This window comes from Sus scrofa, chromosome 3 (genome assembly GCF_054392235.1).
Source record: "Sus scrofa isolate SSC_HxYL_T2T_F1_AM1 chromosome 3, Sscrofa_HxYL_maternal_Yorkshire_Landrace_v2.0, whole genome shotgun sequence".
NCBI lineage: Eukaryota > Metazoa > Chordata > Mammalia > Artiodactyla > Suidae > Sus > Sus scrofa.
Window position 1 is genome coordinate 58025255 of NC_139385.1, and position 27811 is coordinate 58053065.

At 43.5% G+C, this 27811-nt stretch overlaps 1 protein-coding gene and 1 long non-coding RNA gene across 11 annotated transcripts; one reads left to right on the forward strand and one right to left on the reverse strand.

Annotated features, from left to right (window-relative positions):
* Positions 1-27746, reverse strand: LOC102159991 (uncharacterized). Of its 2 annotated transcripts, none has more exons than XR_014841217.1 (3): positions 27683-27746; positions 9378-9570; positions 1-1806 (listed from the first exon to the last, which is right to left on the reverse strand). It is a non-coding gene; the product is annotated as an uncharacterized LOC102159991 (long non-coding RNA). The 2 variants fall into 2 exon arrangements; XR_002342506.2 differs by having other exon boundaries at positions 9325-9570.
* Positions 1503-13661, forward strand: ZNF514 (zinc finger protein 514). 9 transcript variants are annotated; one of them, XR_014841212.1, is made up of 6 exons: positions 1503-2058; positions 3390-3478; positions 7963-8089; positions 8715-8810; positions 11001-12141; positions 12810-13661. XR_014841212.1 is itself a non-coding variant. In XM_013995829.3 (5 exons), the coding sequence occupies exons 1-5, from the start codon at positions 2040-2042 to the stop codon at positions 11984-11986; spliced, it is 1317 nt and encodes a 438-aa protein (XP_013851283.2). In that variant the 5' UTR covers positions 1503-2039; the 3' UTR covers positions 11987-13661. The 9 variants fall into 9 exon arrangements, 5 of the variants coding, with proteins under 5 accessions (XP_013851283.2, XP_020942741.1, XP_020942740.1 ...); XR_014841214.1 differs by having other exon boundaries at positions 3404-3478; XR_014841213.1 differs by having other exon boundaries at positions 3423-3478.
* Positions 27747-27811: the final 65 nt, after the last annotated feature.

Genomic DNA, 27811 nt, shown 5'->3' on the forward strand with positions numbered 1-27811 from the left:
TTGGATCTCAAAAACTTTATGCTGAGTGAAAGAAGCCACTCTCAGGTTATACTGTATAACCCTGTTTATATGACATTCTGGAAAAGGCAAACCTAGGGACAGAATACAGCAGTCATCACAAATGGTTTGGGTGGGAGAAGGGTTTGAGTACAAAGCAGCAGCAAAAGGGAATGTTGGGGGTAATGGGAAAAACCATCTGGCTGCTGGGGACTGGGGCTCCCACAGCAATTGGCACCAAATGGCAGAGTGCTCTGAGTTAGGGAGAAGATAAGCCTGTTAAGCTATTGATGAGCTCTGCTGGGTAACAAATGTGCATTGTTAACAAGGGCCTCTAGCTCAAGGTCTGTCCCAAAGGACTGAATTTAAGAGTGGGAAATTTCAGGCACTGTAGCAGGCCAGTGCCTACAGGAAAAGGTACCAGGGGCATGCAGTGCCTCTCGAGTTCATCTGAAGCCGTTCCATTTCTACCATGTTAGCCACCAATGAGCCACTCTTTTCTCATGCATCTGTACCTTCACCTTTTTGGTTCTAGAGCAAAGAAGAGAACAGAAACTCCTTTGCCAGTTATGGTTCCCAGGCAGCCCCCCTTCTCTGCCTCCCTTGCTTTGGAGAAAAAGGGCTTACTGCCTCACTTGCTGTACCATCCTGGCCATCTGTGCCACCAGAAGTGCTGATAGAAAAGTGAAACCCACTGAAAGAGCAAGGAAGAAGAACGGCCTTTTTGTTCTGATTTAATAGGTTATTTGTCCTTGAATCCCTAAAGAGGGCCTACAAACCAACCTCTCAGTCCTCACAAGTGCCCTCTCTGGTTGGGTACTGCGTCCAGAGAATCGTTTTAATATCCAGACTGTTTCTCCATTTCTTTTAGATCCTAAATATTACTCATTTCCAGAGCAAGAGGGAGTCCAAAGCCCTCCCATCTTTGAGTGCACCCTTCCCGTGAACTCAAAACCAGGGGCAGTGAGAAAGACGAAGAGGCAAAGGGCTAGCTGTAGAAGAGCAGCTAGTAGCTCGCAATGAGCCATCAGGATCTCCTAGGCACTTGTTAAGAAATACACACGTCCGGAGAGGCTCATAGAAATCCTTATTTAGCAAACTCGGGTAGGCGCCAGGCTTCTCTTTTTTAACAAGTGCCCAGTGGCTTCTTTTGTTGAAGAGCCCCAAACCGAGCTGTAGGCCCGGCTACAAGAGCCACTCGCAATACAGGAGCTGCTTCCGCTTCCCAGCCGGTGAAGGGGTTAGGGTGAAGCAGAGTTAAACTCCCAACCAGATCGCTGGTGCGCTAGTTCCCTCCCCTTATCGAAACCCAACACTCCACATTCCTAAACCTCTGTGGCTCTGGCCGGCTCCTCCCCTCCCGTGGACCCACCCCCGACGCACGTTCCAGCGATCTTCGGTTGGCGGCGGGTCTGCGCAGGCTCCTGAAGGGTCGGGGGAGAGGGGGCTCGGGCGGGGGCGTGGCTCCGATCTTTGTGGGTCTCGCGACTCCCGGCTCGCAGCCTGACTTGGGTGCCACGCCCCGAACCCGAAGCAGTTGGGAGTGTCCCTCGGTCTGCCCGCCTGCGAAGGGCTGTGGAGGCCTGGAGGTGGGTGCAGACTTGCAAGGGCCGAGCTGCAACTGTGAGGTTCTCCCCGGAATCCCTGCCGTCTCGGAGCTGCGGGGAAGCGCGGGGCACCGGTATCGCAGGTGTCGCTGTGGCCGTATTTCCTGGTGGTCTTCATGGGCACTGGGTTCCAGAGCCTGGTCCTGAGGAGGAGGAGGAGGAGGACGGCGGAGCGTAATTGGAAGCTGGGCTTGTGAGAGGTCTGGGAGGGAGAGAAGAGTATCGCCTCAGCGGCCGCACTGCACGCGGATATGTCGGGGTTTGATAGTTCTCTTCTGGGCCCTGCGAGTCGGCTAGAGGTCGCTGCGCCGGTGATGGAATGCCCAGTGTCACCCAGCTTGCTCCCTGCTCCCTGAACCTCGGGAGGACCGCCGGGACGCGCCGAAGGACAGAAATTTGGACCTAGTAAAAGGACATCACCCCTTAGCCCCAGCTATGGACTCCACAGCATCAGGTTTGGCTCTGGAGAGTTACGGGGTAGAACCCTCTTGGGGAGTTAGTACTGGGCCTAGGAGGAGATGGACCCTAAGAAATGGCCGCGGAATCCCACTGGAGGGGCAGAGACTGCGGCTGCTTTCCCTGTGATGGTGCTTAACCTCCCAGGCTCGGGAGCATAAAGTCCCAACATCCAGAGAACACGGTGGAGGGGATGGCCATGGGAGACTCGTCCCAAAGGGCAGAGGAGAGGGGGAAGAGCAGGAGAGGATCTCTTCCTGCTGTGGCAGGGAGAGGGTAAACAAACTTGTGAGGGACTGGCCCTTGGCCAGGGATCAGAGGACAGTGGGGCCATTTGGAGCCTTGCCAGTCACTTCCTTTATCACTTCATTAAGTAATAATATTTTTCTAGCTCACCTCCATAGGAGGTCAGCAGTGTACATGATCAGCACCTCATATAACCACATGCTCAGGGGCATAAAAATGGCCAGGAGAGAACTAGGCCAAATCTCTGGGCCTCTCACCCCCTTTTTTCCCCTCTATGCTTTGTGGTCTGTAAGCCAGCAGCACAGGCCTTTCCTGGAAGCTCTTTAGAAATGCAGACTCTCAGGCTCTACCCCTCATCTGCTGAACCAGCGTGTGTAGCCAGATCCTCAGGAGTCCATATGCACATTCAAGTTTGGGAAGCCCTGACCTGTGCTATATAATCTGCTGCTTGCCTACCTCCATGCTTTTGCTTTTGTTATTGGTGGCCTTAACCAGCATGGGGTTGGGGTTAGTTTTTTGTTTGAAGGCTTTAAGGACAGAGTTATACAAAGCCCTATAATAGAGGGACTCTCAAAATATGTTGCAGTACCCTAACAGTGCTTGGGTCCACAGAGCTGGAAGAATTGGCCTCTAAGCTGGCTCCCAAGGGTAAGGGAAGAGGTGTAACTTCTTCCCCAAAGCCCTCTATCCCTCTGTGGTCTTATTTTGTATTATTAACCTGTCTTATGCCCTCAGGTTACATTTTAAGTTCCTTGAAGTTCTTCTCCATGTTAATATTTTCAAAAGGGCTAGTAGAGGACCTGCATATTGGGGGCCCAGTAAATAACTCTCCATGGAGTGGCCAGATTGTGGTCACACTTCAGCTACCTACAGCCTGCTGTGACCTATGGACAGGTGGGGACTTCATGCAGCTATGTGCGAGAGCACTACTGCCTGTGTTGGGCAGGCTAAAGGCTGCTCCTCAGCTCCCTTTGGGCCAACCTTGTCCCCAGAACCATGACGGTGACACAGTGAGTTGGGGTGTCTGGGAGCTGTAAGTCCCACAAGGGTTAGCCTTCCTTATGGCTCCTTTTACCTTCCTAGTTCTCCCTTCTCAGGACTCCACTCTTTCTCCAGAGAGATACCCAGGAGAAAAGGGAACAGCCATTTTATTCCTGAAAGCCAGGTCCCAGGTGAGTTGGGGTTCTCTTAATTTTTCCTCAAATGCCTGAATTTTGGATACTTTTTGCCACAGACACAGTAACACTGGATCTGAGCCACATCTGCAACCTGTGCCGCAGCTTATGGCAATGCTGAATCCTTAACCCACTGAGTGAGGCCAGGGATTGAACCCTCATGGACCCTATGTTGGGTTCTTAAACCACTGAGCCACAATGAGAACTGATCTGGAGTCTCCTTGTTTGCCAAAAGGAACTGTGCCCAGTGCCTGCTCTGCAGGAGATCAAACCCATCAAGGCTTTTGCTGGCCTCCTTGCCCCTTGCCCAGGGCCCTCTCCTCTCCATGCAGTGTGCACTCACTCAGATCCTTTGGATTATTTCTGTACCAGGCACTGTGGTGAGTGCCAAGTCATGTGAGAGTGCCCTGGTCCTGAAGGAGTGCCACAAGCATGGAGGGAAGAGGACTCTGGCACATAGGAGGCAGCCCCAGTCACAGAGCATGGTTTGACAGCAGATGGAATGGCAGAGACTGGCCTTTCCATCAAAATTTGGAAAAAGAGAATCAGCCTGTGCTGGAGAGGCTGGAGAAGGCTCCTGGAGAAGCGGGGACAAGGGGGTTCTGAGGGTACAGACAGGCCAGGAGGCCATTTGAGGCTGGGTCCCTGTAGAAATGTTATCTTTGTGGTGACAGACTTAACATCACTGCTTCAGCTACGTGACCTTGGTCGAATCACCTAAACTCTCAATGCCCTGGTTTTGCCAACTAAAATGAGGAGGGTGATCATGATGATGATGGAAATAATAATTGTTAACCAAATATATCAGCAACTATTCTACGCTATTTATTTGTACCAATTAATGTCATCTTTACAACATTCCTGTTTCAAAGAATGGCAGCTGAGGCACAGAGAGGTAAACTGAGGAAACCAAGATAGAGAGAGATAAAGTAATTCATGCATTGTTATCTAGCTAGTAAGGGAGGGAGCTAGTTTCAAGTCTAGGTTGTCTAGCTCCAGAATCTTCACCACTCAGTAATAAAACTATCTCATGTGGTTGTTGGAGACTTCAGGTGAATGGAGTTGCTTAGTTATTATTAGCTTCACTTGTGATGGGGGTGAAGGAGTTAGTAGTGACTGACTCTAGAAGTGGCTTCAGGTTTGGCTGTAGGAGGCTGAATGTGGAATGAAAACCTTCAAGGGGGGACCTGTGAATGCCAGTTTGCATCATTTCCCAGCAATGGTAATTTAGTAGGATTCTAGCTCAATAATAGACATTTATATGTAGTTTTCTAGTCAACAGGGGAAACCCTCACCAATAAGGAATTCTCTCAGTAATAAGAATAATGAACTTCTTTGACCTTGATATACACCAGAGGTGTATCAGACAGTTTTGTCTAGTTCTGTGTGGTAACAAAGCCCTAGATCTCAATGGCTCACAGTAACAAAGTGTATTTCTTCTACATATTACCTGTCAGTAGTGGGCTGGCTGTGGCTCTGCAACACCCTCTTCATAGTGGGATTGAGGCTGGAGGATCCGCCCTGCTCTGGGATGTGCTGTTCTTGTGGCCGGGGAGGAGGGGGAAGCACAGAACCAGGGGATGGCTCTCCAAGCTTCTGCTTTTAAGTGGCAGGCACTGCTCCGGCTCACAGCCCATTGGCCAGGGCAGGTCATGTGGCCAAGCCCAACATCAATGAGATGGGCCCAGAAGGAGGAGCGGTGAATATTCTGAAGAAATAATTAGTCTTCTACTGACTATTTTCTTACTCAGAGATGTTCACTTCCCACCTCTTGCACATACAATCTCTCCCCAAGGGAGAACCCAAAAGCCCATCCAATCATAATCAGGATCGAAATCCTTGATGATGATAGTCTGGACATGAGGTCTGGATATAGAGACTTATTAACTAAAAAGGTAAGTTGCCTGAATCCATATACCCCACATACAATGGAACAGTGGAGCAGGATAACCACAACAAACACCCCTATTCACAAGGAGGAAGCAGTTGCAGGTCTGTAACAGTTAAATTCTGGTGGGCAGACTTGGCTGTGGGAGCAGGGAAGTCTTTTACTTAGGCCCTGGCTCTGCTCCCTGGGTACAGCTTCCCAGTGCAGTGTTCTCCTTGGCTCTGCTCTCCAGAAGTTCCTTCCTTTTGCAGGATCTCCCCTGATCACATATGAGGATGATATTGGAAAATAAATTCTTGTGAGGACCTAGCAGCTTTTTCATTCTGCCCAAGTAGGTTGATGGCCCAACGGTTGTTTCAGGTCATAAACATTCAGTGTGGCTCTCAAAAACATCATCAGCTTTTTGTGTATTTGCTTCCAAGAGCTCCATGTGTCAATAGGCTTTCCTACAGTTCTTGCTGAAATATGCCCCTCTCTTTAGAGTTAATTGAGAGCTTTGGGGGTTTCCTTCACTCTGAGCAATTTGGTTCCACTGAAAGGAGCTATCTGCAGTTATTCGGAGGTTTAAATAAGGTTCGACAATCACACCTATGATTTGGTCCTTACCACTAGGTTGAGTTTTAATCGTCCTTTATCATGCTGAAGCCTTATCTATTTTGTCCTTATCAGTTGGAAATAAGAATTGATTAAATCTCCAACCCTGTAAATCTTAGGATTTCTGGATACTTCCTTTTGCTTTCTATTTTTATTTTGCAGCAAACTTTTTTTTTTTTGGCTGTGCCCACAGCATGTGGAAGTTCCTGGGCCAGGGATCAAACCTGAGCCATAGCAATGACAACACCAGATCCTTAACTGCTAGGCTACCAGAGAACTCCACAAACCAGAAAATTCGAGCTTATTTTTTTTTCTTGTCATACCCTCTCAAATGCAGCCAATAACAACCAACTGATACTATTGATGTTATGTTTCCCTCCTCTTATCATAATGTCACGAGCTCATGCTTGCACTGTTCCTCTTTCGGGTTATTGCAGACAGTATTTTCCCACATGTTCACCAAGTTATGTGAGTTGTCATCTGGCGAGTACGTTTCCTCATTGCTTGACCCTGAAGCCAGTGTCACATATTTTATGCTTTTTGTTATGGCAGAACCTCACTTTGAGTATTATCTTTTTTAGTGTGTGAGTTTAGGCTAGTTATGCTGCGATAACCAGAGCAAACCCTGAGAGATTTACACCAACGAAGATTTGTTTCTGGTTCATGTTATAGGCAAGCTTTGGTTTTGCCCACACCTTCTCTTTGGGGTTGTTTGCCATCCTCAAAGCAGAGGGAAAAGAAACAATTGCAGAATCTCCACTGGCTCTGAAAGCTTTTGCTTATAAGCAGCTCATGTCACTGTCTTCACATTCCATTTGTGAAAGCAGATTTGGCCACACCTGAGCCAGTGGAAAGAAGATCAATTTTGTAGGAGGGGCCAACTATTTTGAACAAATAGTATAATCTGTCACAAGAGGTTACTATAGTAGTGAGTGCTCCACTTTTGTTCATTTTGGACTGCCTTTAAGTTAAGGTAAAATTGTTACTTTGGCTTACTCTATGGAATCTTTAGTATCTAAATGATACACTGGGGGGGAAGTAACAGGAGTTTATACAACCTTCATTTATCTGCTTTTTAGTTCATATATATGGATTATTGTACAATAGAAGTCAAATAGGAGGTGTTCTACTTGCTGTTACAGGATAGTTCTGGCTGAGACCCACAGAATGGTTGTACCTTGTGAGACCCTAAAATCCAGGGTCTGTTGTCTACTTCGCACATTCAGGAATTGAAAAATAATTAGGCTTTGGGGAAAGGCTTTATGTTAATTGAATTTACAAAAGACTTACTGATTCACTATGAGGCCACTTGATATACTTTCACTGAACTGTGTGCTGTCAGGCTATTATGGAGATAAGTTATTTTAAGGCCCAAATGATTTGATTTGGCCTTAGTAAAAACTGTCATTGAAATCCTGAGTTACTAGTTTTCTCAAAAATATTTAATTAGAAGACAGTTGATATCAGTGCATTTCAGAATGCAGAGCATATTAGTCTGTTACATCTGTTTTTTGGTCACACCTGTGGCATATGGAAGTTCCTAGACCAGGGATTAAATCCAAGCTGCAGCTACAACCTATGATACAATGCTGGATCCTTAACCCCCTGAGCCACATGGAAACTCCTGACTGATATATATAAATGCAACTAAAATGAGAGTAAAACCTCTTGAAAACTGAGAGATGGATTGTATTTCTCTCTCCCACATAAGCAGAGTATCTCTGTAGGCCTGGTTCTCTTGAGACCTTAATTATATTTCCATGCAGCTTGATGTTGAAATATGTGGGCACTGGGTGGGATACCAAGCAGAAAGGATGGCAAAATTCTTGGAGTATTTTTGAGATGATAAAACTCAGAACTGGGCATTGTGATAGCTAGGAACTCTCAGAATCCCTTCTTGTACATCCTAAGGTTTTATTCAGGCAACCATCTACTCTTCCCCCCAAGGGCCACATGTGGTGTGGTCCCTGAGTGTGCTAGAGTGTCTTCTGTGTTTCAGGACCCGATGACCTTTGAGGATGTGGCCGTGGAATTCACCCAGTGGGAGTGGGAGCAGCTGGACACTGCTCAGAAGGACCTTTACCGGGAGGTGATGCTGGAGAACTTCAAGAACCTGGCCTCCCTGGGTGAGCTCAGCTCTGCCAAAGCCCAAAACCTGCCCATCGGGCTATCTTTATTTCCTTGGTGTTTATCTTTTTTTTTTGTTTTTTCTAGGGCCAGACCCACGGCATATGGATGTTCCAAGGCTAGGGGTCTAATCGAAGCTGTAGCCGCCGGCCTACACCAGAGCCACAGCAACACAGGATCCAAACCTTATTTGTGACCTACACCACAGCTCACGGCAACGCTGGATCCTTAACCCACTGAGCAAGGCCACTGAGCGAGGCCCACAATCTCATGGTTCCTAGTCAGATTCGTTAGCCACTGAGCCATGGCGGAAACTCCCATTTCCTTGGTGTTTAAAAGCTAGGGATATCTGGGCCTGTTGGCAGACTTTTGCTCAGGGATTCTGGAATTAAACATTTATATTCTCTTTTAGGCCTAGAGATGCAGTATTTCTGCTTGATCTTTCTAGGAAAGTCCTGCTCCATATGAGGTCAGAATAAGAAGCTTCATGACTCCGTTCCTGCTGTTTCATAATGCCCATTCTCTGGAGGTTATCCACAACATTTCTCCTCCCAGAAAGACCAAGGGCCAGAGCCCTGGCCTCCATCATACATGGTCATGATCCTTTTCTTTCTCTGCCATCAGGGTTTCCAGTGTCCAAACCATATGTGATCTGTCAGTTGGAAGAAGGGGAAGAGCCCTGTACAGTAGAGAGAGAAATCTCAACAGGTGCCCACTCAGGTGAGTGAGTTGGACCAAAGCAGCATGACACATAAGGCGGCCCAGCTGTGAGTTGGAAGCTGCCCTGATCCCTTGGTCAGGGGGCCCTTCTTTGGGAAGGTGAAGTCACTTTCCAGGAGCCCTCAACTCTAGTATTTTGAATACGGTAAGCTTTTGTAATTATTTCCTGTGTGAACAGATGTTTATTTTCCCCCTAGAGTTTATCTTTCCCTTGTTACCTATCTCCGCCCACTCTTAGGGATTCTTGGGGATGTGTCTCATTACTATATGTTACACAGTCAATATCAGATGGAATCTAAGGGTCAACAGTCCTAAGTGCCCAGCAATCCTCTATCAGCAGGGCTGAGGGAGTTAGCAAGGGAACAAACAGAATAGTTAAGGAGCCCAGAAATGAAAGGGTTACAGGCAAGAACATCCTGACAGATGATGTCAGGAAATCAAGATGAGAATATTTCAAGTTTGGTTAAGCTGAGCTGCAACTGAGGTGGTTCTAGGAACAAAGACTACTCCTTACCAGCTATTGATGGCATTCTTTGGACCATTTATTCCTAGGTGATGTGAGAATACCTGGTAGGCTCCACTCCTTGGGGCAGAATTATGGACACAAAGCTCTCCTGACTGTCATGTGTAGCCCAAACGTACTGGAGTAGATGGTCGGTGCCAGTGTCCATCTCTGAGGCAAAGTCAGCCTCTGGCCAGAGCTAAAGCTCCCAAAAGCAGGATGCAAATCCTAAGAGCACAGGCTGGGCCTCTTCTGAACCTAGAAGAGAGGACAGAGAAGGAAGATGCTGATCCCTGTATTACTACTCTCTTGATCGTGTTTCCTTCCGGAATAAGAACAAGGGTCTGATATCTGGATTTAGGCTCATGATTAATATCTATCTGTTTACAGTGGCCTACAAACATGGCTGTGTTTCAGAATCTCTTGGGGAGCTTGCTAAACATTCAGATCCCACACAAGACCTACTTGACTCAGAATCTGACCCCTTGTAGCCTAGGTTAGGCATTACCAGTCATTTCCCTCTTCAGAAGGGCCTCTATTATTGTATTAGCTTTCTACTGCTGCTGTCAAAAACTGTCAAAAACTTAGCAGCTTTAAGCAACACAAGTTTATTATCTCAAGATCATAGGTCAGAATCAAGCATGGGTCTCTTATGGTTACACCCAAGTTATTGGCAGGACCACATTCCTCTCTGGGGTATCAAGGGAAGAATCTGTTTCCTGTTCATCTGTGTTACTGGCAGAATCAGTTCTTTGCAATTGTAAAATTGCTGGCTATAAGCTGATGGGGCATTCCCAGCTTCTAGATACTGCTACCCTCCTTGGCCCACAGTGCCCTTCCTCCACCTTCAAAGCTAGAAATGGTGGGTCAAGTCCTTCTCACACCACAACTCTCTGACTCAACCAGGAAATAGTCTCTGATTTTGAGAATTTATGTCAGTACATTGGGCCCACCTGAATAATCCAGGATAATCTCCCCATCTCAAGATCTGTGCCCTTAATAACATCTGCAAAGTCTCTTTTGCCATGTAAAGTAACATACTTGTATGTTCTTGGGATTAGGGCATAGGCATCTTTGGGGGAATAACTATTCTGCCTACTACAGTTATATACAGTAAATAATACACAATACACACACACACACACAATAATGTGTGGTGTGTTTGAGGTGCTGAAGGAAGACAATGTGGAGGGCCTCCTCCTACCTTCTTTTCATCTTTACAATTTTTTTCTTGTCTTTTTAGGATTGCACCTGGGGTATATGGAAGTTCCCAGGCTAGGGGTCGAATCAGAGCTGTAGCTGCCAGCCTTCACCGCAGCCACAGCCATGCCAGGTCTTTAACTCACTGAGCAAGGCCAGGGATCAAACCCACGTCCTCATAGATACTTGTTAGGTTCGTTACTGCTTAATCACCATGGGAACTCCTCATCTTTACAATCTTTGGACTTACATTGTGTAGTAGATTCCAAACACTGTTCCCTCAGGTTTTTCTAATCTCCATTTACCTGCTTATCTTGTTCTTAATAACCCCCAAATTTTCTTTAGACATACACCATTCTTGGAAGAAACTGTACACTTCTTTTAGATTTTATTTTAAAGATTAATTTTCCTACATCTATTATAGGACTTCCTGTTGGCACTTAAAACAGGTAATACTAGACAGTCTTTTTTTTTTTTTCCCCCCCTAGACTGGGAAAGAAGGCCTCGAGCCAAGGAGTCAATGCCAAGTCAGGGGATTTCCAAAGAAAAATTATTCCTGGTAGCATCTGTGGAAAAACACATTAGAGATGAACTTTGGTTTTCCAAACTGGAAGCAGCTTGGGGTTGTGATAACCAGTTAGAAATGCATCCACAAAAACAGGAGAGACCTGTGAAAGAAATGTCATCTTCTCACAAATTTACTACCAGCCTTAGGAAAGATCATGAATGGAGTGAATTTGGGACAAGTTTTGGCTTAAAATCAGTCCTTGTTAGCCAACACAGTGTTCTCATGGGACAAGAATTCAAAAAATGTGATACGGAATTGAGCCAGACTTCAGGGAGAAATAACTCTCTGAGAACCCATTCTGGGAAGAAATCTTGTAAATGCAGTGAATGTGGGAAGTTGTTCCATTTCCAGTCAGAACTTAGGCGCCATCAGAGATGTCACACTGGAGAAAAGCCCTATGAGTGCAGTGAATGTGGAAGAGCCTTTGGTCATATTTCATCCCTTATTAAACATCAGAGAACTCATACTGGAGAAAAGCCCTATGAATGCAGCGAATGTGGCAGAGCCTTCAGCCAGAGTTCATCTCTTGTTCTACATTATAGATTCCATACTGGAGAGAAACCCTACAAATGCAATGAATGTGGGAGGGCCTTTGGTCATACATCATCCCTTATTAAACATCAGAGAACTCATACTGGAGAAAAACCCTATGAATGCAAGGAATGTGGGAGAACCTTCAGCCAGAGTTCCTCTCTCATTGTACATTATAGATTTCATACTGGAGAGAAGCCCTACAAATGTAATAGATGTGGGAGAGCCTTCAGCCAGAGTTCATCTCTCACTCAACATTATAGATTTCATACTGGAGAGAAACCCTACAAATGTAATGAATGTGGAAGAGCCTTTGCTCACACTGCATCCCTTATTAAACATCAGAAAAGTCATGCTGGGAAAAAAACCCTATGAATTCAGCCAATGTGGGAAGACTCAGCTGGAGTACACACACCACTAAACCTCAGAGGATATAGAAGAAAGAGATCCTATGAGTGTAACGTATATGGGAAGACTTCAGGTCAGAGGATACATCTTGTTCAATATCAGACAGGACATACTAAACAGAAGCTATCTATTAATATCAAGAAAGGGAGTGGGCCTCCAGGCATACCTCCTCCTTTATCAAACACCAGAGAATTCAAACTAATAAGAAAACAATGAGTGTAATGGATTTGGAAAGGCTTTAGTTAGAGGACACACATTATTCAACATCAGACAGTTTATGATGGGGATAAGCCTTTTCAATGGAATGCATATAGAACAGCCTTTAGACACATATTTTTCCTAATAAAACAAACTGAAAAACTCAACAACTCATACTGGAGAGAAACTGCTCAAATGCGGTAAAAAACATCAGTAAAACTTACTAAGCATCAGGAACACATACTATAGAGAAGGAGTAAATGTGGGAAGGTATTCAGAGTATATCCCTTACTAAGCATCAGAAAATTCTACCTTGAGAAAAAAATCTGTGGATACAGTGAATGTGAAAAAGCCTCCAGCCAAATCTCTTCCCCTTATAAACACCAGCAAATTCACCTCACTGGTTAGAAACCTTGGGCATGTAATGCACATGGGCAAGCTGATGTGGATATTCCACCCTTTTTTGCACATCAGAGCATTTGTATTAGTCACAGTTTGAATTTAGTGAGTTTGGGAAAACCTACTAGCCAGATGCCAGAACTGTACAATATGTTGAATTCCACTAGTAATAATGTGTGTCTTCTAACTAAAGCCTTTCGAAATCGCAAACCCTCAGCATACATTAAGGCATCAGCCAAAAGATAAACCCTGGGAGCTTAATGAATGTGAAGATAGTTCCTTCAGACTGGAGATTAACAACATAGAAGTGAGAGGAAGCTGAGCAACCTAATCTGGTGATTTTCTACCTGGTGGGGGCTGTTTTTATAACCACTTTTGCTCTGCCTCCCCATCCTGTTGCTGGTGAGGGTGGGGTTGTGTGGATGAAGGGAATGGAGGCAGAGGAAGGTGAAGCCATCAGTGATCTGGCCCAGCCATATTTTACAGCTAAGGGAACTGACCTTCAGAAAATGCCAAGCTCCAGCCTACATACCTAACTGCACTGGACTTCTTGCCTCCTGGTTCACAGCTGTAGCTTAAGGATTGAGAGACTGAAGGTCTTCCCTATACAGAACCTCCATGCACTAGTTTCTTTGTAGTACATGTTACCTTTATGAGGCAGTGGAGTAGTATTTTAAAGTTTGACCAAAAAAGCAATTTTAGAGATCTTTATGCTACTAGATTTGGAATTTTTTGAAATAAACACTTAAATCACTAAAATATGGGTATTGTTAAAATCAAAACCTCAAAAACATTATCCTAAGTGAGAGCAGCCAGATGCCAGGGATCACATATTGAATGTTCCCTTTGTATGAAATGGCCAGAAAACACAAATCTTCAGAGACAAAGTAGATTAGTGGTTGCCTGCGGCTGGGAGTGGCAATTGGGAGTGACTGCAAATATTCCAAGGAATCTTATTGGTGTGGTGGGAATGTCCTAAAACTGGACTATGGTGATGGCTGAACAATTGGTAAATTAATAAAAGTCATTGAAGTGTTCCTAGAAAGTGGAGTGAATTTTATATGTATATTATACCTCAGCAAGATTGTTTTTAAAGAATCAAATATACAGATATACCAACTATTGCTAAACTAGTTTTCCTAAGTAGCCAACATATTTCAGGCCATACTTTGGTATCACTGTCTATTTTCCATAATAGTTATTCTTAAACTTACTGGGTCTCAAGTTCATATCATGTTGCCTCTTCAACCTGTGTGGAGAAGCCAAGACCAAGAGCAATCATAGACCAGAGGAGTGTCTGTCTGTTTTTCTTTTCCTTTCTTTCTTTTTCTTTCTTCTTTCCTTCCCTCCCTTTCTTTCGGGCCACACCTGTGGCACAGGAAGTTCCTGGGCTAGGGGTTGAATTGGAGCTGCACCTGAGGCCTGTGCTACAGCCACAGCAATGCCAGATCCCAGCTGCATCTCTGACCTACACTGCAGCTTGTGGCAGTGCCAGATCCTTAACCCACTGAGCAAGGCTGGGGACTGAACCTGCATCCTCATAGTCAGGTTCTTAACCTACTGAGCCACAATGGGAACTCCTGACCAGAGGAGTCTTGACTAAAGAGAACTGGTTTGCACAGAGGACAGTCCTCAAAACATTTCAAGTCCAGGTGAGGTAGCTGAGCTCAGAATTCAGGGAACCAGGTCAAAGTGGGTCCATGGAGACTGGCAGGATTTAGAGATCCAAGAATTTGGTGAAAGCAGAGGGGAGCACGAAGGCAGGATGAACAGGAGGCATCTGGACAGCGTGAGGTCACAATCCCAGCCTATGAACCTAAAAATCACAGGAATTTCTTTGTGGAGGACCAAGGTTCACAAGAAGAAATAGTGAATACTTTCCATTGGTAACAGCCTAGTTTGCTCTATCCCATCTTTTTTCCCCCAGTGCCCTTCTCTGGCCCCACCCCACAGGTCTGCATATGGAGGTTCCTAGGCTAGGGGTTGAATGGGAGCTGCAGCTGCCGGCCTACGCCACAGCCACAGCAATGCCAGATCTGAGCCTCATCCGTGACCTACCCCATAGTTCGCAGGGACATCGGATACTTAACCCACTGGGTAGGGCCAGGGATCAAACTCACATCATCATGGATGTAACTGAGCAGGGCCCTGTGGGGCTCCTGGGCACAGAAGCCTTTCTAGGTTCCCCATTTCTTGTTTTTAGGAAATGGGCCTCATTCAGCCTGCATAGCTCCCTTAGTTCTGAGGGACAGGTTCAGACAGTGGCTGATCAGGGAAGGAAGGGGATGCAAAGACAAGGGAGGAACAGTTGAGAAACAATAGCACAGACTTGGGGCGGGATCCTGGTTCCCTCTCAAGAGATACACATAATGATGTAAACATCTTAGAGAAAATTTATATTCCTTATGCTAAGGAATCTAAGAGAACATTTATATTCCTTATGCTCCTTTTAGAAGTGAATACTTTTTGTTTATTGTCTTTTCTAGGGCCGCTCCTGCAGCATGGAGGTTCCCAGGTTAGGGGTCTAATCGGAGCTGCAGCTGCCAGCCTATGCCAGAGCCACAGCAATGCCAGATCTGAGCTGCGTCTGCAACCTGCACCACAGCTCACAGCAACACGGGATCCTTAACCCACTGAGCAAGGCCAGGGATTGAACCCACAACCTCATGGTTCCTAGTTGGATTCTTCAACCACTGAGCCACTACAGGAACTCCTAGAAATAAATACTTTAAAATTGAGCTTAGAGTCCTTCCCTGTCCTTCTCCCTGGCTTAATTGCACCCTAAACACAATCACCTATAAGCTAAAGATAGGTACCCTGAGCACAATCACCTCTGGGTTAAAGATTATTTTAGCACATGATGTTTTTCAGGAACGTTCCCAGTTTGTTCTAATCTCTGATCAATATGCACTTTTCCCAAGTACTGTTATTCTAGGCAATAACCCAGCAGACCTCCATCATGATCATGCTGAGAGCTCCTGACACCGGCTTTGGTGACTAAGATTCCCCCAAAGAAAGAAGTATGTCTGCGCAATCCTGATTCCTATCTGAAAATCTGTTTTTCTTTCTTTTTTTTCTTTTTTTATATTTTTGCCTTTTCTAGGGCCGAACCCGTGGCATATGGAGGTTCCCACGTAGGGGTCTAATTGGAGCTGTAGCTGCCGGCCTACGCCACAGCCACAGCAACGCAGGATCTGAGCCACGTCTGCGACCTACACCACAGCTCATGGTAACACTGGATCCTTAACCCATTGACCAAGGCCAGGGATTGAACCCGCAACATCATGGTTCCTATTTGGATTTCTTAACCACTGAATCACGGCAGGAACTCCTGTTTTTCTCCTTTTTACGATAAAACTCCCCGAAATTCTTCCCAATGGAGGGCATAGTCTTTAAGGCATTAGCCTGCTGTGGCCTCCTTTGCTTGGAAAGCAATAAAAGCTAACTTTTTCTCCTTCACCCAAAACTTTGTCTCTGTGTTTCAGTTTGGCACTTGTAGACAGAGGCTGAATTTCAGCAACATGGATACTAGTCAGGTTCATTTCCACTGAGCCACAACTCCCCAGGTCATTTTATATAGCTGGCTGCCTGTGGCAACTTTGTAGCTAGCCTTTGCCTAATGTCTGTCCCCTCCTCTCCTGTATCTCAACCAGGTTAACCATTCTCATCAGCATGTACCCATTTTCCCTGATGAAAGCCTTTTACCGCCTAGAGGATAAATGCACACTCCTCAGCTTGGCATTTCATGCCCTCTTCATCCGCTCTAACCTCCTGCTGTTCCTGACAAGAACCTCTATCTCAGGCAAACTAGTGTCCTTGCGACACCTCCACAGTTCCTAGCTTATCAGCCTGGAATCCCCTCTCCACTGTCTAGAGTCTGATAATCAGCCAGAACCCTGTTCAAATGTCCCCTCCTCAGAGAAGAATTCTCTAGAACACTGATGAGAAGTCAGATCTTATTCATTTGCAATTGTAAACTGTACCATGAGATCTTTTTTGACCTCTTCATTGTTGTATCATCATGGCAATCATCTGATGAGAGAGCAGATGTGCTGAAGCACTGAGCCAAGTAGTGTTTGCTTTAAGGTGATGTTCTACCAGGCCTGTTTCATTGGTCCAACTACAGCAGGAATAGCAATGGCATCAATGCCACCATGATTAGTCAATAAGGAGTTTAGAGTGAAGCAACTGCCCATAACTACTTGAGTCAAGGAGGTGAGACAAATCTATGGATCGTCTGTCTAGGGAATAAGTGAGGTCATTATAACTTCTGCCAGAGTTAGTGATAGTCTTTTATAGTCTCTTTATTTACCACCATTGAAAACACTGCTCTGATTGTTCGTATAAACAAGTCAGCAATGAGTCAGCAATTCCCCAATGGTGGTGAACATGAATAATTAAGGATTTCTGTATATAGACAGTTTTGGAATGCTATTCCTAAAGTGCATGAAGTTTTATTCCGAGGAAAACAAGACTAGTTTACCTGGCTGCAAAGGAAGTGGAATCCAGTAGGGGTACATAGAGACGCAGGAAAGTTGTTCATGACCTGAGATTGGAATTAAGGTCTTACTTTAGCTGTTACCCGTATGGATCCCTTTACTTTTTTTCAGCTGATAAGTAACTGGCCCACTACCCTAATGCAGGTTGTTGAATTCAGATTTAGAGTTACCTGAGTTCTGATCATGATAATTGGCCCTTTTTCTGGGAGACAGGGACATCAGCAAAGTCACAGGTTGATTTGTTTAAGGTCATTTGTCCCTGTAGGTGCAAGTGGAAAAACCACTGGCTATAATTCTCTATTGTCTCATTTGATGGGACCAGAATTGTTCATATATATTTATCAGTGGTCTGGCAATGGATGGCATATTCAGCAGTGAGTAAGACTGAGAGCAATGGCTCCTATTTAGGATAATCTAAGACTGGCATTAGAAAGAGTACGCTCTGACCTAAAATTAAATAAAGAGGAAAGAGTGGTCATCCATCCATTATGGGTGGACAACAACCAGGGATCGATAGAAATGAAAAGAATAACTATAAGCAAACAGATGAAAAATGAAACAGGACTTTTTTTTATTTTAGAAGTATAGTTGATTTACATACAATATTGTGTTAAACAAACCAGGGCTCTGACACAGGTCTTGGTCTGACATCTTGGGCAGAAGCTAGCCACTATCTAATGTCACTATCTATTTATTCCAAAGGTCTCTGGTCAGTTATATGCTTCTGAAGACCAGCTGCTTCTAGAGTATCTTGGAGAATCCTCAGTTTTAACTCCTCTATTGGATTAGGCTTCCAGTTATATCAATTCTGAAATCCTTCTTTAGTTCTGCTGTATTTGTTGTTAACAGTACCTGATATGATCTCATACAATGAGGTTCAAGAGCAGTTTTTCTCTGACATCTCTTCCAACAGATAAAACCTCAGTGTTGAAAATCACAGACAGGCTGTTTAGGAAGATGCTGTGGGAAGTTGTCCTTAACCTGTTGATAGGACTAGGTAGAGTACATGAGTCTCTTGTAATATTTTGCCACATCTGAATGCAACAGGGTAGAGTTTAGTACTGGAGGTGGAATCTCTAAATAAAATTGCTTGAGTTCTTATGGGATAACTGATATATTCCCCAAAGAAGAGGACCATATGGTCATAAGAGCTTCCGGGAGTAAGTACCCTTGACCAGGGAACTTAATGGCTTCTGAAATCGTTGCTCATTTTAGATTAAGGATGTCATTAATTCCTATAAAGTGTGTGACTTGAGCACTTAACGATTTAAAAAAAATGGGATGCCCTAGGTTGGAAAAACAAAATCAAGCAGATTTTAGTGACTGTAAGGACCAACACTTTTCAACAATGGAATGCTTCAACTCATCATCAAAATAAATATATAATAACTAAAACATTAAAATTTCATGAAGGGCAGAAGCTGGATAAAATCCATCTGAAGGTGTCCAAGGATCTTTGAGGCTTTGGGGTTAAGGATCTGGCCAGCAGCTTGAGTTGCTGCTGTGGCTTGGGTTTGATCCCTGGCCAAGGAACTTCCACATGCCATTAGCATGGCCCAACACCCCCAACAAATTGTCCTCTTTTTTTTTTTTTTTAGGGCCACACCTGTGGCACATACGTTCCTAGGCTAGGGGTCTAATTGGAGCTGCAGCTGCCAGCCTCCACCACAGCCACAGCAATGCAGGATCTGAGCAGTGCCTGTGACCTACACCATAAGCCAGGGCAATGCCGGATCCTTAACCTGATGAGCCACAATGGGAACTCCCCAAACCTATCTTTTAAGAAATTTATTTACCACCGGTCATTTAAAATAGTAACCGATTTGGAGATTACAGGATTAAGATGGCGGAATAGAAGGACTAGAGCTCAACTTCTCTTCTAAAAACAACAAAATTCACAACTAAAGGCTGAGCAATCTCCACCCAAATGGACCTGAAACCTTAAGAAGAAAAAGAGGAGGCCACATCAAGAGGTAGGAGGGGCAAATTCGCAATATAAACAACCCCACACCTCCAGGGTGGGAAGCTCCACAGACTGGAAACTAACTGGTTCACAGAAACTCACCTACAGGAGTGAGAGTTCTGAGCCCCACATCAAACCCTCATGTGTGGGGATCTGACACTGGGAGAAAGAGCCCCTGGAGCATCTAGCATTGAAGGCCAGTGGGGCTTGTGTGCAGGAGCTCCACAGGACTGGGGGGTACGGAGACCCCATTCTTAAAAGGTGCACACAGACTTTCACGTGCACTCGGTCCCAGGGCAGAGTGAGGACTCCATAGGAATCTGGGTCAAACCAGACTGCAGTTCTTGGAGGACATCCTGGGAAAACAGGGGTAAATGTGGCTTGTTGTGAGGGAAGGACATTGCAAGCAAAGCTCTTGGGAATATTCAGCAGCATGCCTTTCTCTGGAGGTGGCCATTTTGGGAAAATCTGGCCTCATCCATCAGTCAGTGCTGAGAAGCCCCAGGGCAAACAACAATCCAGGTGGGATCACAGCCCTGCCCCTCAGTAAACAGGCTAACTAAAGACCCCTCAAGCACAAAGCTGCCTCTAATCCCATCCAAAGACTAAGCCACACTCACCAGAGGGATTAGAATCAGCTCCACCTACCAGTGGGCTGGCATCAGCCCCTCCCATCAGGAAGCCTACAGCAAGCCCCCATACCGACTTCAGCCACAAGGGGGGCAGCCACCAGAAGTAAGAGAGGCTACAACTCTATTATCTGTAAGAAGGTCACCACACCAAAAACCTATAAAAATGAAAAGACAGAGAACTATAACTCAGATGAGGGAGAAAGGAAAAACCCCAGAAAATCAGCTAAGTGATGAGGAGATTCTCAGCATCCAGGAAAAAAGACTTTAGATTGTTGATGCTAAAGATGATACAAGACATTGGAAGTAAACTGGAGGCAAAGATGGATAGCTTACAGGAAACACTGAGCAAAGAGATACAAGATATAAAACTTAAACAAGAAGAGATGCAAAATACAATAACTGAAATAAAAAATTAACTAGAAGCAGCTAACAGCAGAATACAGGAGGCAGAAGAATAAATAAGCTAGGTGGAGGCCAGATTAGTGGAAATTACAGATGCAGAACAGAAAAGAGAAAAAAGATTGAAAACAAATGAAGAGGGTCTCAGAGAACTCTGGGACAATGTTAAATGCACCAACATCCATATTACAGGGGTGCCAGAAGGAAAAGAGAGAGAGAAGGGGGCAGAAAAAAATACTCAAAGAGATAATAGCTGAAAACTTCTCTAACATGGGAAAGGAACCACTCACTCAAATCCAGAAAGCACAACGAGTATCATATAAAATAAACCCAAGGAGGAATACCCCAAGACACATATTAATCAAACTAACCAAAATTAAAGACAAAGAGAAAATCTTGAAAGCAGCTAGAGAAAAGAAACAAGTAACATACAAGGGAACCCCAATAAGGTTATCGGCAGATTTTTCAGCAGAAACTCTGCAGGCCAGAAGGGAGTGGCATGACATACTTAACGTGATAAAAGGAAAAAACCTCCAACCAAGATTATTCTACCCAGCAAGGCTCTCATTCAGATTTGAAGGAGAAATCAAAACCCTCACAGATAAGCAAAAGCTAAGAGAACTCAGCAACACTAAACCAGCCTTACAACAAATACCAAAGGAACTTCTCTAAGCAGAAAAGAAAAGACGGCAACAGGAAACAAAAATTCCACAAATGACAAGGCTCACCAGTAAAGGTACATATACAGTAAAGATATGAAATCATCCATGCACAATTATACCACCAAAATCAGAAATCATGAGAATCAAATGCAGGACACTGGAGATGAACTTGCAATTAAGAGAACAACAACTTAAAACATTCTCATATACATATAGACTCTTATATCAAAACTTCAGAATAACTGCAAACCAAAAATCTACAATTGATACACAAACAAGGAATCTCTGGAGAAGAAATATATCTCATAGTAAATAAGTGCATAATCCACCATGAAGGGAGTCATTTGACATAATTCTCGGAATGCTGATGTCTTCTTAGATCTGATTCTGATTTCCTCTCCATCAAAGAATAATTAAATAATGCAACTGTACAATTAAATAATACAGTTCTACAATTGTATTATTAATAACCATTTCTCTCCATGGTATAATGTAAGGTCTATAATGTCTTGCTTATCACATCACCTAGAATGGTGTAATGCCTATATTGAAGAATCAATAAGATATAACAAATTGTGAGGACATGTTTATATAGTTACACTGTTTTTTAACCAATTTATGCATTTTATATTTTACTTATTTTCAGAGGGTGTATTATTTTTGTTATTCTTTTTATTATGCTATATAAAATATTTAATGGCATATAAGGCTTTCTTTATAAATTTTAGTTGCATAATATACACAATTTTAATATAATGCTAATTTTTAAAGAAAAATTGAAATGTAATAGTTAATACTAAGTAGTAAAGATGAAAGCCATACAAAATGGGATAAAGTACAGAATAAATTTCCTATTTGTCTCAGCATATTTTCCATTCCATTCTCCAGAGGGAGTCACTTTATCTCTTTAAGATCCATGATATAATAATATATGTGAATATAATTATGTTTAAATACATGTATTTTATTCTGTAAAAAAATAAAAATAAAAATTCAAAAAAAAAAAAAAAATAAAATAGTAACCGATTTGAATCATGATGGGTCCTTCCATGGAAAAAGTTGGCTAATATCTATTTGAAATTATTTGGTGCCACCAAGTGGTCATACTGGGAGCACCAGTGATGCTCTCTCTGAGTGCCAGTACATTCTTAAACACTCTTCTTTTTCTAAGGGGCTAAACACTGATATTCCATTAATGGCTTCTCTGAATTTCCCCAGAGATTTCTCCTTTGAGGGTTTAGGCAGAAATCTCACTTTGCTTAAGGCAGCTTGTTTGGCATAATGCTCAGCTAGAGCGATTCTTTTCACTTCTATATTATCTCTTTTGCATGAGCCTCAGCCTTATAATAGCCACTTCTCTAGGAAACAGGAGTAGATCTGTAAGTTCTTTAGCTTGTAGTCCATTTTTTTCTCTGGCCATGCCTATGGCACATGAAAGTTTGTGGGATGTGAAAGTTCCTGGCCAGGGACAGAACCCATGCCAGAGCAGCAACCCAAGCCACAGCAGTGGGAATGCCAGATCCTTAACCCACTGCACCACAAGAGAAATCCTGTAGTCCATTTTTTGATGGGGATTTTAGTAGAGATTAGGAAATCTTTGTTTCAAAGCATCTCAAAGTCATGTACTGATTTCAAACACAGCTGTTATGTGTGTTATTCTCTGAATTTTGGTTAGCTGACAAACTGCATATAGTAAATGCAAAAGTTCTGTCATTTGGGCTGATTGTAATTCAGGTGAAGGACTATATTCTAAAGAGAACTTAAATTGCAACACCATATCCTGCTTGATAAGCTTTAGTTTCAGTTTTGAGATGATTCATCAATGAAAAATATTAGCATAATTCTTTTAAAAAATTTTATTAAAGAATAGTTGCTTGACAATGTTGTGTTAATTTCTGCTGCACAGCAGTGATTCAGTTACACACAAATACTCTTTTTCATATTCTTTTCCATTAGGTTTGTCACAAGATACTGAATATAGTTAGTTCCCTGTGCTATACAGTAGGACCTTGCTGTTTATCTATCACATATTTAACAGTTTGCACCTGCTAATCCCAGACTCCCAGCAGAATTTTTTTTTTTTTTTTGGCTTTTTGCCTTTTCTAGGGCTGCTCCCACAGCATATGGAGGTTCCCAGGCTAGGAGTCTAATTGGAGCTGTAGCTGCCGGCCTACGCCAGAGCCACAGCAACGCCAGATCTGAGCTGCGCCTACAACCTGCACGACAGCTCACGGAAACACCGGATCCTTAACCCACTGAGCAAGGTTAGGGATCGAACCCAAAACCTCATGGTTCCTAGTCGGATTCGTTAATCACTGAGCCACGAAAGGAACTCCCCAACAGAATTCTTTGAAGTCTCTAGTAAATCTGAGCAAGGCATAGAAGGTTTCCTAATTAGGGTAAGACAATCATGAGGTTCTCCTTCTCTTAGGAGCAGGAATGTGGCAGGATGCTGCAGTAGTGAACAGAAATGTGAGAGGGACAGAGTAACAGAATATCATAAGATGTTCATTAGTGCACTGACAGTGTAAAACTACCTCTTTTCACAGATGACATGATCTAATTATATACAGAGAAAATCCTAAAAAAATACACTAAAAACCTGTTGGAATAGATGAGTTTAGCAAAGTTTCTGGATATAATCCAATCAATATACAAAAATCAGTCATATTTCCATACATGACCCATAAAAGAAGAAAACTGATAAATTGGACTTCATCAAAATTGAAAACTTTTTCCAGACAAAATTTTTCATTCAAAAAGATACATGCACCCCTATGTTCACTGCAGCTAACATGTAGAAACAACCTGAATGTCCACTGACAGTGAATGAATTAAGAAGATGTGGTATAGGAGTTCCCACAGCAGAAACGAATCTGAATAGGAACCAAGAGGTTTTGGGTTTGATCCCTGGCCTTTCTCAGTGGGTTAAGGATCTGGCATTGCCATGAGCTGTGGTGTAGGTTCCAGATGCAGCTCGGATCTGGCGTTGCTGTGGCTGTGGCGTAGGCCAGAGACTACAGCTTCGATTAGACCCCTGGCCTGGGAACCTCCATATGATGTGGGTGTGGCCCTAAAAGACAAATTAAAAAAAACACAATGGAATACTACTCAGCCATAAAAAAGAACAAAATAATGCCATTTACAGTAAGTTGGATGGAACTAGAGATTCTCATACTAAGTGAAGGAAGTCAGAAAGAGAAAGACAAATACCGTATGACATCACTTATATCTGGATTCTAATATATGGCACAAATGAACCTACCTACAGAAAAGAAACAAACTCATAGGCATGGAGAATAGACTTGTGGTTGCCAAAGGGTAAGGGGAGGGAGTGGGATGGACTGGGAGTTTGGGGTTAGTAGATGCAAACTATTGCATTTGGAGTAGATAAACAATGAGATCCTGGTCTATAGCATAGGAAACTGTATCCAATCACTTGTAATGGAACATGATGGAGGATAATGTGAGAAAAAGGATCGTTTGCTGTGTAGCTGTAATTGACAAAACATTGTAAATCAACCATAATAAAAATTTTTTTTTCAAATTAAAAACAAAGAAATTGGAAACTTTTGATTGGTGTTTACAGACTGACAGGAAATATTTGCAGACAACTTATTTCAAAAGGTACTCCCATCTAGAATAAAGAACTCTCAAAACTCATTTGTAAAAGAAACCAAACAATCCAAGTAGAGTGAGCAAACATTTCATCAGGGATGACATACAGATGGCAAACAAGCACATAAAAAGAAGTTCAACACCATTAGGTTTTAGGGAAATGTAAATTAAAACCATGACTTGTCACTATAAAAATATTAGAACAGCTTAAAAAAAGTTTTTAAAATGACACATCTAAATGCTGCAAGGATGCAGAGGAACTAGATCTCTCACATGTTGCTGGTGGAATATATAATGGTATAGCCACTATGAAAGAGTTTGACTGCTTCTTTAAAAAGTAGACATACATTTACCACTCAATCTAGCACTCTCACTGCTTGGCACTCATCCCAGAGAAATGAAAGCTTGTGCCTAAACAAAAACATGTACCTCTAAGTATTGAAAGCAGAGACTCAAAAGCTATCTGTACCCCATGTTCATAGCAATATTATTCACAATAGCCACAAGGTAGAAGCAACCCAACTGGCCATTGGCAAATGGATAAACAAAATATGGTATATATATATGTACACACACACACACACACACACACATACACACACAATGGAATATTACTCAACCTTTAAAAAGGGAGGAAATTCTTTTTTTCTTTTTTCTTTTTTTTTTTTTTTTTTACTTTTTAGGGCCACACCTGTGATATATGGAAGTTCTACGCTAAGGGCTGAATCTGAGCTGCAGCTGCTGGCCTACACCAGAGCCACAACAATGTGGGATCCAAGCCACATCTGCAACCTATACCACAGCTCATGGCAACACCGGATCTTTAACCCACTGAGCAAAGCCAGGGATCGAACATACATCCTTATAGATACTAGTTGGGTTTGTTACCACTGAGCCACAAGGGCTCAAGGGGAACTCCCATAAGGGAGGAAATTCTGATATATGCTGTGCATTGAGGACATTATGCTAAATATGAAATAGTTAATGAAATTCATAGAGACAGAGTAGAATTGTGGTTGCTAGAGACAGGAAAGAGGAATGGGTAGTTGTTGTTTAATAGGTACAGAGTTTCAGTTCTGCAAGATGAGAAGAGTTCTGGAGATGGATGGGAGTGATAGTTGCAAAATAACGAGTATACTCAATGCCTCTCAAGTGTACACTTAAAAATAGTCATGATGGTAAATTCGATGTGTATTTTATCACAATTGAAACATTTTTAAATGTCAAAAAATGTGCATGGGAGTTCCCATTGTGGCGCAGTGGAAACAAATCCAACTAGGAATGATGAGGTTGCAGGTTTGATCCCTGGCCTAGCTCAGTGGGTTAAGGATCTGGTGCTGCCGTAACTGTGGTGTAGGCCAGCAGCTGTAGCTCTGATTTGACCCCTAGCCTGGGAACCTCCATATGCTGTGGGCGTGGCCCTAAAAAGCAAAAAAAAAAAAAAAAAAAAAAAGTGCATGAATGTTTATATCCAAAAATTGAGGACAAACTAAATATCCTACAATGGCAAATGGTTAAACAAAAAGGAAGAAACTATTGACACTTTCAACAAATTGGAGGGACATCAAAGGTATTATGCTGAGTGAAGAAAGCCAATCTCCAAAGGCTATAAGACTAATTCCATTTATATAATATTTCTAAGATGACAAAACTGTAGGGAATGCACTAATGGTTGCCAGGGGTTAGGGATGGTGGAGGATGAGAGAAGTGGGATGAATGCGACCCTAAAGAGAAAGCACAAGGATATTTGTGATGATCATGGTAGTTACAAAAATGTACATGTGATCCAAATTGTATAGAACTACACACACACACAAATGCATGCATATAAACTGATAAAATCCAAATGAACACTGTGGTTTGTACTTGGTTCTGATAGTGTATTATAGTTACACGGTTAACCCTTGAACAACATGGGTCCACTTATATGTAAGCTTTTTCAATAAACACTGCTGAACTACATGATATGTGATTGGCTAATCCATGCATGTTGAACCACAAATTCAGAGGGCCAATTATGGGACCTGAGCATATCTGAAGCAGGTCCAGGAACCAATTCCCTGTGGATACTGAAGGATGACTGTATAAAATGTAACCACTGGCAAAAAAATGGGTGAAGGGTGCATGGGACCTTTCTGTACTATTTTGCAGCTCTTTATGACTCTATAATTATTTCAAAATAAAAAGTTAGAAAAAACAAACAAACCTGAATGCTTGACCATCTGCAGGCAAGTTGCCTCTGCACCTGAGCTGTTCATCATGACCTGGGTGCTGCCTGATATATCGAGCCATAAAATTGGGCACACAGCAGCATTCCATTACCAAGTGGAAATGGTATGTATAAAGTTGGGCTCAAGCCCAATTGTGATCCTGAAGGTACACGTAATTGTGTGCTTTCATTATGGCTATGGCCTCTACTCCTGCAATATTATTTTCTCTTTCCAGCTCCCACCCACAGCCACGTAGTAAGTTCTCCATGATCAGCTGCCTGAAGAAGAAAACTCTTAGGTTCTGCATGGCGTCACTTAAAAGGGGACAGCTGTGGAACACCCCATGTCAGGATGACTCTGAGGAACAGTGGTGAAGGGAAATCCTCTCAATGGGCAGAACTATAAGCAGTGCACCTGGTTGTTCATTTTGCCTGGTCAGAAGTTTGCATCTATACTTTTCCACAGGCTGTGGCCAATGGCTTGCCTGTCAGGTACTTGAAAGGAACATTAGAAAATTCGAATAAGTCTGGGGAAGAGGTGTGCGAACAGATTTCTTTAATTTGGCACAAAATGTGAAGATAACTGTGTCCCATATGGATGCTTAACAAAAGGAGACCTCCACGAAGGAGGATTTTAATGAAGTGGGCAAAAGAACCATCCTGTGGATGTCAATCAGTCTCCTTCTCCAGACTCTTATAAACAAAGCATCAGGGACGGAGGTTACGTTTGGGCTCAACAACATGAACTTCCACTCACCAGGGCCGACATGGCTACAGCCACTGCTGAGTGCCCAACATTCTAACAGAGACCAACACTGAGGCCCCAATATCACTACTCGCTGCGGGACCAGTCAGCTAACAGGTTGCATATTGATTATACCGGGCTAGTCCTACCAAGGAAGGCGCAGCACCCAGTTCTTCACTGGAACAGACTCTCCGGATATGGATTTGCCTTCACTGCCCACAATGCTTCTGCCAAAACAATTAACCAGGGCTTTACTGGAGTTGGGTATGAACAGCTGCTGTATTCTCCTGTGTGACCCCCTCTGACCATCGCTTAGACCCTCTCCGTGCTCCTCCGTACCTCGCGCTTGTAGCTGCGAAGGGTCTGCAGCTTCGGCTCAAGGCTGAGGCAAAATGACGTCACCAGCCCGCGCACCACAGTCGCGCCAGGAGTGAGGAGAGAACCCAGGGGGCTAGCCCCACCCCCGCC